This window comes from Oncorhynchus gorbuscha, linkage group LG06, assembly GCF_021184085.1.
Source record: "Oncorhynchus gorbuscha isolate QuinsamMale2020 ecotype Even-year linkage group LG06, OgorEven_v1.0, whole genome shotgun sequence".
Taxonomy (NCBI): Eukaryota; Metazoa; Chordata; class Actinopteri; order Salmoniformes; family Salmonidae; genus Oncorhynchus; species Oncorhynchus gorbuscha.
Window position 1 is genome coordinate 45,830,428 of NC_060178.1, and position 13,276 is coordinate 45,843,703.

A 13,276-nucleotide genomic window follows, 5' to 3' on the forward strand; every position below is an offset into this window, starting at 1 on the left:
GAGTTATTACTGGCCAGACGAGTCCCTCCTCATGGTGACAACAGCCTATCAGGGGCATAACTGCCATGTTGACAACAGCCTATCAGGGGCATAACTGCCATGTTGACAACAGCCTATCAGAGGCATAACTGCCATGTTGACAACAGCCTATCAGGGGCATGTTGCCATGTTGACAACAGCCTATCAGGGGCATAACTGCCATGGTGACAACTGCCTATCAGGGGCATAACTGCCATGTTGACAACAGCCTATCAGAGTTATTACTGGCCAGACGAGTCCCTCCTCATGGTGACAACAGCCTATCAGAGTTATTACTGGCCAGGAGAGTCCCTCCTCATGGTGACAACAGCCTAATAGAGTTATTACTGGCCAGACGAGTCCCTCCTCATGGTGACAACAGCCTATCAGAGTTATTACTGGCCAGGAGAGTCCCTCCTCATGGTGACAACAGCCTATTAGAGTTATTACTGGCCAGACGAGTCCCTCCTCATGGTGACAACAGCCTATCAGAGTTATTACTGGCCAGACGAGTCCCTCCTCATGGTGACAACAGCCTATCAGGGGCATAACTGCCATGTTGACAACAGCCTATCAGGGGCATAACTGCCATGTTGACAACAGCCTATCAGAGGCATAACTGCCATGTTGACAACAGCCTATCAGGGGCATGTTGCCATGTTGACAACAGCCTATCAGGGGCATAACTGCCATGGTGACAACTGCCTATCAGGTGCATAACTGCCATGTTGACAACAGCCTATCAGAGTTATTACTGGCCAGACGAGTCCCTCCTCATGGTGACAACAGCCTATCAGAGTTATTACTGGCCAGGAGAGTCCCTCCTCATGGTGACAACAGCCTAATAGAGTTATTACTGGCCAGACGAGTCCCTCCTCATGGTGACAACAGCCTATCAGAGTTATTACTGGCCAGACGAGTCCCTCCTCATGGTGACAACAGCCTATCAGGGGCATAACTGCCATATTGACAACAGCCTATCAGGGGCATAACTGCCATGTTGACAACAGCCTATCAGGGGCATAACTGCCATGTTGACAACAGCCTATCAGAGGCATAACTGCCATGTTGACAACAGCCTATCAGGGGCATGTTGCCATGTTGACAACAGCCTATCAGGGGCATAACTGCCATGGTGACAACTGCCTATCAGGGGCATAACTGCCATGTTGACAACAGCCTATCAGAGTTATTACTGGCCAGACGAGTCCCTCCTCATGGTGACAACAGCCTATCAGGGGCATAACTGCCATGTTGACAACAGCCTATCAGGGGCATAACTGCCATGTTGACAACAGCCTATCAGAGGCATTAACTGCCATGTTGACAACAGCCTATCAGGGGCATGTTGCCATGTTGACAACAGCATATCAGGGGCATAACTGCCATGGTGACAACTGCCTATCAGGGGCATAACTGCCATGTTGACAACAGCCTATCAGAGTTATTACTGGCCAGACGAGTCCCTCCTCATGGTGACAACAGCCTATCAGAGTTATTACTGGCCAGGAGAGTCCCTCCTCATGGTGACAACAGCCTAATAGAGTTATTACTGGCCAGACGAGTCCCTCCTCATGGTGACAACAGCCTATCAGAGTTATTACTGGCCAGACGAGTCCCTCCTCATGGTGACAACAGCCTATCAGGGGCATAACTGCCATGTTGACAACAGCCTATCAGGGGCATAACTGTCATGTTGACAACAGCCTATCAGAGGCATAACTGCCATGTTGACAACAGCCTATCAGGGGCATGTTGCCATGTTGACAACAGCCTATCAGGGGCATAACTGCCATGGTGACAACTGCCTATCAGGGGCATAACTGCCATGTTGACAACAGCCTATCAGGGGCATAACTGCCATGTTGACAACAGCCTATTAGGGGCATAACTGCCATGTTGACAACAGCCTATCAGGGGCATAACTGCCATGTTGACAACAGCCTATTAGGGGCATAACTGCCATGTTGACAACAGCCTATCAGGGGCATAACTGCCATGTTGACAACAGCCTATTAGGGGCATAACTGCCATGTTGACAACAGCCTATCAGGGGCTTTAAGGAATACCTAGGATAGGATAAGTAATCCCTCTCACCCCCCCCCTTTAAGATTTAGATGCACTATTGTAAAGTGACTGTTCCACTGGATGTCATAAGGTGAATGCACCAATTTGTAAGTCGCTCTGGATAAGAGCGTCTGCTAAATGACTTAAATGTAAAAATGTAAATGCATAACTGCCATGTTGACAACAGCCTATCAGGGGCATAACTGCCATGTTGACAACAGCCTATCAGGGGCATAACTGCCATGTTGACAACAGCCTATCAGGGGCATGACTGCCATGTTGACAACAGCCTATCAGGGGCATGACTGCCATGTTGACAACAGCCTATCAGGGGCATGACTGCCATGTTGACAACAGCCTATCAGGGGCATAACTGCCATGTTGACAACAGCCTATCAGAGTTATTACTGGCCAGACGAGTCCCTCCTCATGGTGACAACAGCCTATCAGAGTTATTACTGGCCAGGAGAGTCCCTCCTCATGGTGACAACAGCCTAATAGAGTTATTACTGGCCAGACGAGTCCCTCCTCATGGTGACAACAGCCTATCAGAGTTATTACTGGCCAGACGAGTCCCTCCTCATGGTGACAACAGCCTATCAGGGGCATAACTGCCATGTTGACAACAGCCTATCAGGGGCATAACTGTCATGTTGACAACAGCCTATCAGAGGCATAACTGCCATGTTGACAACAGCCTATCAGGGGCATGTTGCCATGTTGACAACAGCCTATCAGGGGCATAACTGCCATGGTGACAACTGCCTATCAGGGGCATAACTGCCATGTTGACAACTGCCTATCAGGTGCATAACTGCCATGTTGACAACAGCCTATCAGAGTTATTACTGGCCAGACGAGTCCCTCCTCATGGTGACAACAGCCTATCAGAGTTATTACTGGCCAGACGAGTCCCTCCTCATGGTGACAACAGCCTATCAGAGTTATTACTGGCCAGACGAGTCCCTCCTCATGGTGACAACAGCCTATTAGAGTTATTACTGGCCAGACGAGTCCCTCCTCATGGTGACAACAGCCTATCAGAGTTATTACTGGCCAGACGAGTCCCTCCTCATGGTGACAACAGCCTATCAGGGGCATAACTGCCATGTTGACAACAGCCTATCAGGGGCATAACTGCCATGTTGACAACAGCCTATCAGAGGCATAACTGCCATGTTGACAACAGCCTATCAGGGGCATGTTGCCATGTTGACAACAGCCTATCAGGGGCATAACTGCCATGGTGACAACTGCCTATCAGGTGCATAACTGCCATGTTGACAACAGCCTATCAGAGTTATTACTGGCCAGACGAGTCCCTCCTCATGGTGACAACAGCCTATCAGAGTTATTACTGGCCAGGAGAGTCCCTCCTCATGGTGACAACAGCCTAATAGAGTTATTACTGGCCAGACGAGTCCCTCCTCATGGTGACAACAGCCTATCAGAGTTATTACTGGCCAGACGAGTCCCTCCTCATGGTGACAACAGCCTATCAGAGTTATTACTGGCCAGACGAGTCCCTCCTCATGGTGACAACAGCCTATCAGGGGCATAACTGCCATATTGACAACAGCCTATCAGGGGCATAACTGCCATGTTGACAACAGCCTATCAGGGGCATAACTGCCATGTTGACAACAGCCTATCAGAGGCATAACTGCCATGTTGACAACAGCCTATCAGGGGCATGTTGCCATGTTGACAACAGCCTATCAGGGGCATAACTGCCATGGTGACAACTGCCTATCAGGGGCATAACTGCCATGTTGACAACAGCCTATCAGAGTTATTACTGGCCAGACGAGTCCCTCCTCATGGTGACAACAGCCTATCAGGGGCATAACTGCCATGTTGACAACAGCCTATCAGGGGCATAACTGCCATGTTGACAACAGCCTATCAGGGGCATAACTGCCATGTTGACAACAGCCTATCAGAGGCATAACTGCCATGTTGACAACAGCCTATCAGGGGCATGTTGCCATGTTGACAACAGCCTATCAGGGGCATAACTGCCATGGTGACAACTGCCTATCAGGTGCATAACTGCCATGTTGACAACAGCCTATCAGAGTTATTACTGGCCAGACGAGTCCCTCCTCATGGTGACAACAGCCTATCAGAGTTATTACTGGCCAGGAGAGTCCCTCCTCATGGTGACAACAGCCTAATAGAGTTATTACTGGCCAGACGAGTCCCTCCTCATGGTGACAACAGCCTATCAGAGTTATTACTGGCCAGACGAGTCCCTCCTCATGGTGACAACAGCCTATCAGGGGCATAACTGCCATATTGACAACAGCCTATCAGGGGCATAACTGCCATGTTGACAACAGCCTATCAGGGCATAACTGCCATGTTGACAACAGCCTATCAGAGTCATAACTGCCATGTTGACAACAGCCTATCAGGGGCATGTTGCCATGTTGACAACAGCCTATCAGGGGCATAACTGCCATGGTGACAACTGCCTATCAGGGGCATAACTGCCATGTTGACAACAGCCTATCAGAGTTATTACTGGCCAGACGAGTCCCTCCTCATGGTGACAACAGCCTATCAGAGTTATTACTGGCCAGGAGAGTCCCTCCTCATGGTGACAACAGCCTAATAGAGTTATTACTGGCCAGACGAGTCCCTCCTCATGGTGACAACAGCCTATCAGAGTTATTACTGGCCAGGAGAGTCCCTCCTCATGGTGACAACAGCCTATTAGAGTTATTACTGGCCAGACGAGTCCCTCCTCATGGTGACAACAGCCTATCAGAGTTATTACTGGCCAGACGAGTCCCTCCTCATGGTGACAACAGCCTATCAGGGGCATAACTGCCATGTTGACAACAGCCTATCAGGGGCATAACTGCCATGTTGACAACAGCCTATCAGAGGCATAACTGCCATGTTGACAACAGCCTATCAGGGGCATGTTGCCATGTTGACAACAGCCTATCAGGGGCATAACTGCCATGGTGACAACTGCCTATCAGGTGCATAACTGCCATGTTGACAACAGCCTATCAGAGTTATTACTGGCCAGACGAGTCCCTCCTCATGGTGACAACAGCCTATCAGAGTTATTACTGGCCAGGAGAGTCCCTCCTCATGGTGACAACAGCCTAATAGAGTTATTACTGGCCAGACGAGTCCCTCCTCATGGTGACAACAGCCTATCAGAGTTATTACTGGCCAGACGAGTCCCTCCTCATGGTGACAACAGCCTATCAGGGGCATAACTGCCATATTGACAACAGCCTATCAGGGGCATAACTGCCATGTTGACAACAGCCTATCAGGGGCATAACTGCCATGTTGACAACAGCCTATCAGAGTCATAACTGCCATGTTGACAACAGCCTATCAGGGGCATGTTGCCATGTTGACAACAGCCTATCAGGGGCATAACTGCCATGGTGACAACTGCCTATCAGGGGCATAACTGCCATGTTGACAACAGCCTATCAGAGTTATTACTGGCCAGACGAGTCCCTCCTCATGGTGACAACAGCCTATCAGAGTTATTACTGGCCAGGAGAGTCCCTCCTCATGGTGACAACAGCCTAATAGAGTTATTACTGGCCAGACGAGTCCCTCCTCATGGTGACAACAGCCTATCAGAGTTATTACTGGCCAGGAGAGTCCCTCCTCATGGTGACAACAGCCTATTAGAGTTATTACTGGCCAGACGAGTCCCTCCTCATGGTGACAACAGCCTATCAGAGTTATTACTGGCCAGACGAGTCCCTCCTCATGGTGACAACAGCCTATCAGGGGCATAACTGCCATGTTGACAACAGCCTATCAGGGGCATAACTGCCATGTTGACAACAGCCTATCAGAGGCATAACTGCCATGTTGACAACAGCCTATCAGGGGCATGTTGCCATGTTGACAACAGCCTATCAGGGGCATAACTGCCATGGTGACAACTGCCTATCAGGTGCATAACTGCCATGTTGACAACAGCCTATCAGAGTTATTACTGGCCAGACGAGTCCCTCCTCATGGTGACAACAGCCTATCAGAGTTATTACTGGCCAGGAGAGTCCCTCCTCATGGTGACAACAGCCTAATAGAGTTATTACTGGCCAGACGAGTCCCTCCTCATGGTGACAACAGCCTATCAGAGTTATTACTGGCCAGACGAGTCCCTCCTCATGGTGACAACAGCCTATCAGGGGCATAACTGCCATATTGACAACAGCCTATCAGGGGCATAACTGCCATGTTGACAACAGCCTATCAGGGGCATAACTGCCATGTTGACAACAGCCTATCAGAGGCATAACTGCCATGTTGACAACAGCCTATCAGGGGCATGTTGCCATGTTGACAACAGCCTATCAGGGGCTTAACTGCCATGGTGACAACTGCCTATCAGGGGCATAACTGCCATGTTGACAACAGCCTATCAGAGTTATTACTGGCCAGACGAGTCCCTCCTCATGGTGACAACAGCCTATCAGGGGCATAACTGCCATGTTGACAACAGCCTATCAGGGGCATAACTGCCATGTTGACAACAGCCTATCAGAGGCATTAACTGCCATGTTGACAACAGCCTATCAGGGGCATGTTGCCATGTTGACAACAGCCTATCAGGGGCATAACTGCCATGGTGACAACTGCCTATCAGGGGCATAACTGCCATGTTGACAACAGCCTATCAGAGTTATTACTGGCCAGACGAGTCCCTCCTCATGGTGACAACAGCCTATCAGAGTTATTACTGGCCAGGAGAGTCCCTCCTCATGGTGACAACAGCCTAATAGAGTTATTACTGGCCAGACGAGTCCCTCCTCATGGTGACAACAGCCTATCAGAGTTATTACTGGCCAGACGAGTCCCTCCTCATGGTGACAACAGCCTATCAGGGGCATAACTGCCATGTTGACAACAGCCTATCAGGGGCATAACTGCCATGTTGACAACAGCCTATCAGAGGCATAACTGCCATGTTGACAACAGCCTATCAGGGGCATGTTGCCATGTTGACAACAGCCTATCAGGGGCATAACTGCCATGGTGACAACTGCCTATCAGGGGCATAACTGCCATGTTGACAACAGCCTATCAGGGGCATAACTGCCATGTTGACAACAGCCTATTAGGGGCATAACTGCCATGTTGACAACAGCCTATCAGGGGCATAACTGCCATGTTGACAACAGCCTATTAGGGGCATAACTGCCATGTTGACAACAGCCTATCAGGGGCATAACTGCCATGTTGACAACAGCCTATTAGGGGCATAACTGCCATGTTGACAACAGCCTATCAGGGGCTTTAAGGAATACCTAGGATAGGATAAGTAATCCCTCTCACCCCCCCCTTTAAGATTTAGATGCACTATTGTAAAGTGACTGTTCCACTGGATGTCATAAGGTGAATGCACCAATTTGTAAGTCGCTCTGGATAAGAGCGTCTGCTAAATGACTTAAATGTAAAAATGTAAATGCATAACTGCCATGTTGACAACAGCCTATCAGGGGCATAACTGCCATGTTGACAACAGCCTATCAGGGGCATAACTGCCATGTTGACAACAGCCTATCAGGGGCATGACTGCCATGTTGACAACAGCCTATCAGGGGCATGACTGCCATGTTGACAACAGCCTATCAGGGGCATGACTGCCATGTTGACAACAGCCTATCAGGGGCATAACTGCCATGTTGACAACAGCCTATCAGGGGCATAACTGCCATGTTGACAACAACCTATCAGATGGATACCTTAGCTTTTTTACTCAGTTAAGCTCTTGTATCAGACTTTTGGTTTTGTTCAATGTAATGTATCAGATACATTGTTTTTGTATTACAGAGTGGTTTGATATTGACCCTGACACCTGGAAGGGTCAGAAGTGAATTGTGTGTGTTCTCTCCCTCTTTCTAAATGTCTTAATATACTATCCATGTGTCTTTATAAGTATGTGTTATAGTAACGCCATGAAAACCTCTTCTTCTCTGTCTCCCCAGTGCATACATCAACAAGGCCAGTGATTTGTCGGAGCAGGTGACTCTGATCGAGACAGCTCTAACCTCTCCAGAGGGCTTGGCAGTAGACTGGGTTCACAAGAACATCTACTGGACCGACTCCGGAGACAAGACCATCTCTGTCGCCACTGGAGACGGCAAGAAGAGGAGGATCCTGATCGCCACGGAGCTGAGCGAACCGCGTGCTATCGCTGTGGACCCCCGACAAGGGTAAGAGGTTGGAAGGAGAAGGGAGGGGGCTTGGGAGAGAAGTAAGGTGGGGTAGAGTTGGATTTATTGTTGAGTTGATGGAGGGAATGAGGGAGGCAGGGAGAAGAACAAAGAGAGAGACCGATTGGGTGAGAAAGTAAGCCAGGTTGAGTGTCCATGAGGCTTTATATTTCTTTCATTATGTGTTGCCCATCTGGTCAGAGCACCGGAACAGGTGGCCATCTGCTCTTTCCTCTCAGCTTATCGCCTTGTTTGTGACCTCCCTCCCTCTCTCCCTTCCTGCCTTCCTCCCTTTCCCCTCCCCTCCATTTCCCTCCCGCACGTTCTGTCAGATGTAGCTGTAGGCATCAGTAGCTGCAAGCTAGCACCTCTAGTCTGCAGCGTCACAGCTCTCTCCCCACTTCAGCTCCTCTCATCTCCGATCTCCCTGGCTCCGCCTGACGACTCTATTCCCTTAGGCCTTCTTTCCACGACATTACTGAGCTAGACGAGCATGTAACACATGCAAATGAGGCCAATCCAGGTTTGGTTCCCTACTACAGGGAGAAAAGAGAATGTTTGCTAACTGTCCCTGAGGCTGTGGCGTTCATAAAACTTTATCAGCCAGTGATTGTCATGCAAATAACTGCCTGTCTCACGGCAATTGACCCCTAATTAACGAAAACATGTTAATCATCTCATGGCTACGACACATAAAGCCTAAAAGCCAATGACTTTTGGATCATCTGCATTTTAACAAGTCTAATAAATCCATGTAATAAAGCCTACACCATCACAATAAATCCATTATTTATTTTAGGCAGGTCTAAAGACACATGATATGAAGAAGATGTAGTCTATTTCAGAAGAAACGAAGAACATTTTCTGAGTTGTCCTCATGTTAGGCCCTGATCTGGCTGGCTTTGGCTTATAATACCTGTGGCATTATTTTCTATTATTTTATAGTAAGAAGAATACAATTGAACACAGATGAATAAAATAGAAAGGATTTTTTCCCCCCAAACGATTTCCCGAGGGAGTGCGCACATGCAGCTATTTTATGTTGAGCTCTTAGTTTACAATTATTTATGCAACTTTAGTTGTGATACAAATGTTGGGTTATATGTAAATATTAGGCAATGCAAATAGTCTGGGTAGCCATTTGACTAGATGTTCAGGAGCTTTATGGCTTGAGGGGGTAGAAGCTGTTAAGGAGCCTCTCGGACCTTGGCGCTCTGTTGCCGTGCGGTAGCAGAGAGAACAGACTATGACTAGGGTGGCTGGAGTCTTTGACAATTCTTAGGGCCTTCCTCTGACACCGCCTGGTATAGAGGTCCTGGATGGCAGGAAGCTTGGCCCTAGTGATGTACTGGGCCGTTTGCACTACCCTCTGTAGTGCCTTGCGGTCGGAGGCCGAGCAGTTGCCATACCAGGCAGTGATGCAATCAGTCAGGATGCTCTCGATGGTGCAGCTGTATAACCTTTTGAGGATCTGGGGACCCATACCAAATATTTTCAGTCTCCTGAGGGAGAATAGGTTTTGTCGTGCCCTCTTCATGACTGTCATGGTGTGTTTGGACCATGTTAGTTTATTGGTGATGTGGACACCAAGGAACTTGAAGCTCTCAACCTGCTCCACTACAGCCCTGTCGATGAGAATGGGGGCATGCTCAGTCCTCTTTTTCCTGTAGTCCACAATCACCTCCTTTGTCTTGATCACGTTCAGGGAGATGTTGACAAAGTTAAATGGGGTTTTTAGATTTTTTTGCAAATGTATAGATAAAAAACTACTTTAATGTTACATTTACATAAGTATTCAGACCCTTTACTCAGTACTTTGTTGAAGCACCTTTGGCAGCGATTACAGCCTCGAGTCTTCTTGGGTATGACGCTACAAGCTTGGCACACCTGTATTTGGGGAGTTTCTCCCATTCTTCTCTTCAGGTCCTCTCAAGCTCTGTCAGGTTGGATGAGGAGCGTTGCTGCACAGTCTTTTCAGGTCTTTCCAGAGAATATCACTATACTTTGCTCTGTCCATCTTTCCCTCGATCCTGACAAGTTTCCCAGTCCCTACCACTGAAAACATCCCCACATATTTCCTCCAGGCATTCAGGCCAAAGAGTTCAATCTTCGTTTCATCAGACCAGAAAATCTTGCTTCTCATGGTCTGAGAGTCTTTAGGTGCCTTTTGCCAAATTCCAGGCTGTCATGTGCCATTTACTGAGGAGTGGATTCCGTCTGGCCACTCAACCATAAAGGCCTGATTGGTGGAGTGCTGCAGAGATGCTTGTCCTTCTGGAAGGTTCTCCCATCTCCACAGAGGAACTCTGGAGCTCTGTCAGAGTGACCCTTCCAGGCCCTTCTTCCCTGATTGCTCAGTTTGGCCGGGAGGTCTAGCTCTATCACCTAATAATGATGGAGGCCATTGTGTTCTTGGGAACCTTGAATGCTGCAGAAATGTTTTGGTACCCTTCCCCAGATCTGTGCCTCGACACAATCCTGTCTTGTAGCTCTGCGAACAATTCCTCCAACTTCAATCCTTGGTTTTTGCTCTGACATGGACTGTCAACAGGGGGACCTTATATAGACAGGTTTGTGCTTTTCCAAATCATGTCCAGTCAATTTACTTGACCACAGATGAACTCTAATCAAGTTGTAGAAACATCTCAAGGATGGTCAATGGAAACAGGATGCACCTGAGCTCAATGTGGAGTGTCATAGCAAAGAGTCTGAATACTTATGTAAATAAGGTATTTCTAAAAATCTGTTTTCACTTTGTCGTTATGGGGTATTGTGTGTAGATTGATGAGGAGCAATGTTTATTGAATCTATTTTAGAGTAAGGCTGTATCGTAACAAAATGTGGAAAAGGTCAAAGGGCCTGAATACTATCCAAAGGCACTGTTAAGTCTGCAAATGCGATGATGCATGGAGTGCTTTATTATAAAGGTGCATTTTTTATGGTGAAAATTACCTTCGCCAAACTTGGAACTCACGCGCTGCCTTTGCCAGGTCGGCTCCAAGAACTAAGCAATAAATATAGCAGCATGAGAAAGCATGCGACTGCTGGTGTGTAATACGGTCACCGTAACAGGTCGTAACTATCCCCTCTGGTCTGTGTATCACTATTTCTATGGTGGAAGTACAACATGAAGAGAGAGGTGCCGTCTGGGTAATATGCGCCCAGTTTGACTTTGTCTCAGGGATGTGAAGTGTCTCCCGCTCTCCTCTCTCTGCGACGCTAACCTCCGGAATGATTCTTGGCACTGTCGTCGCGCTCTCTAACCCCTGTCTCTCTCCTCCCCTAGGTTTATGTACTGGTCTGACTGGGGGACCCAGGCTAAGATAGAGAAGGCTGGCATGAACGGAGTGGACCGCCAGGTACTAGTGTCAGAGAGGATTGAATGGCCCAACGGCATCACTCTGGGTAAGACTGGCACCGCAGGGAGGGAGGGAGCGCTACACGAGGAGAACTGATGCAGAGACAAATGGGAGAGAAGTGAAGACGAGGGGAGAGAGAGAGAGAGAGAGAGAGAGAGAGAGAGGGAGAGAGGGAGGTCAGAGAGAGAGAGAGAGAGAGAGGGAGGTCAGAGAGAGAGAGAGAGACAGAGAGGGAGGTCAGAGAGAGAGAGAGGGAGGTCAGAGAGAGAGAGAGGGAGGTCAGAGAGAGAGGGAGGTCAATGAGAGAGAGGGAGGTCAATGAGAGAGAGAGAGAGACAGAGAGGGAGGTCAGAGAGAGAGAGAGGGAGGTCAGAGAGAGAGAGGGAGGTCAGAGAGAGAGAGAGAGAGAGACAGAGAGGGAGGTGAGAGAGAGAGGGAGGTCAGAGAGAGGGAGTTCAGAAAGAGAGAGAGGGAGTTCAGAGAGAGAGAGAGGGAGGTCAGAGAGAGAGAGGGGGAGGTCAGAGAGAGAGAGAGGGAGGTCAGAGAGAGAGAGAGGGAGGTCAGAGAGAGAGAGAGGGAGGTCAGAGAGAGAGAGAGGGAGGTCAAAGAGAGAGAGAGAGACAGAGAGGGAGGTCAGAGAGAGAGAGGGAGGTCAGAGAGAGAGAGAGAGACAGAGAGGGAGGTCAGAGAGAGAGAGGGAGGTCAGAGAGAGAGAGAGAGAGAGACAGAGAGGGAGGTCAGAGAGAGAGAGAGGGAGGTCAGAGAGAGAGAGGGAGGTCAGAGAGAGAGAGGGAGGTCAGAGAGAGAGGGAGGTCAGAGAGAGAGAGGGAGGTCAGAGAGAGAGAGAGAGGGAGGTCAGAGAGAGAGAGAGAGAGTGGGAGGTCAGAGAGAGAAAGGGAGGTCAGAGATAGAGAGAGAGAGAGAGAGAGAGAGAGAGAGAGAGAGAGAGAGAGAGAGAGAGAGAGAGAGAGAGAGAGAGGGAGGTCAGAGATAGAGAGAGAGAGAGAGGGAGGTCAGAGATAGAGAGAGAGAGAGAGGGAGGTCAGAAAGAGAGAGAGGGAGAGAGAGGGAGAGAGAGAGGGAGGTCAGAGAGAGAGAGAGGGAGGTGAGTAGCGATAATAGAATTAAAAGATGAAGAGCAGAAGTTGATATAAGATGAAGAATCGTGATGAATAAGGCAGTGTTCACAAGAGAAGTCCCTCCCCTCTCTATCTCTCTCTCATTTGACACGTAGTTGTGAGTCACTCAGTCAGCGTGTCTCTGTCATCAATCAGTGTGTAGTTTGTTCATTCAACAGGCTGTGAAAGAAGTGTCCAAAGCTTTGACATCAATACCCCAATCATCCTCCCTTCCATCTCTCAGCGGGACAATTTTACTCCTCTCCTCTCCCTGCTCACCACTAAGGATGAGACGTAAAATGACAGAGCAGAGAGAGAGAGAGAGGTGGAATTGAGGTGTCGCTAGTCTGGGCTACATCTGTATGAAAACAAATTATGTTGAGGGTTAGAGGAGCGAGAGTAAAAGAGAGAAGAGCTCTGGCTGGCTAATTTGGTTTCTTTGAAGGGGAAAAAAAGGGGATTCTTTTTGCCTTTGTGATCTATTTCACAGCCAGCAGGCAGACAG

General features: G+C 48.7%; 1 protein-coding gene across 4 annotated transcripts in view; it reads left to right on the plus strand.

The window, feature by feature from the left end:
• Window positions 1–13,276, plus strand: part of LOC124038019 (low-density lipoprotein receptor-related protein 8-like) — a 309,270-nt gene that overhangs the window by 269,797 nt on the left and 26,197 nt on the right. For all 4 annotated transcript variants that reach the window (XM_046353379.1, XM_046353380.1, XM_046353377.1 and 1 more), the window contains exons 11-12: window positions 8,067–8,294; window positions 11,581–11,699. In XM_046353379.1, coding sequence (XP_046209335.1) covers window positions 8,067–8,294; window positions 11,581–11,699 — 347 coding nt within the window. The remainder of the gene's footprint in view (window positions 1–8,066; window positions 8,295–11,580; window positions 11,700–13,276) is intronic.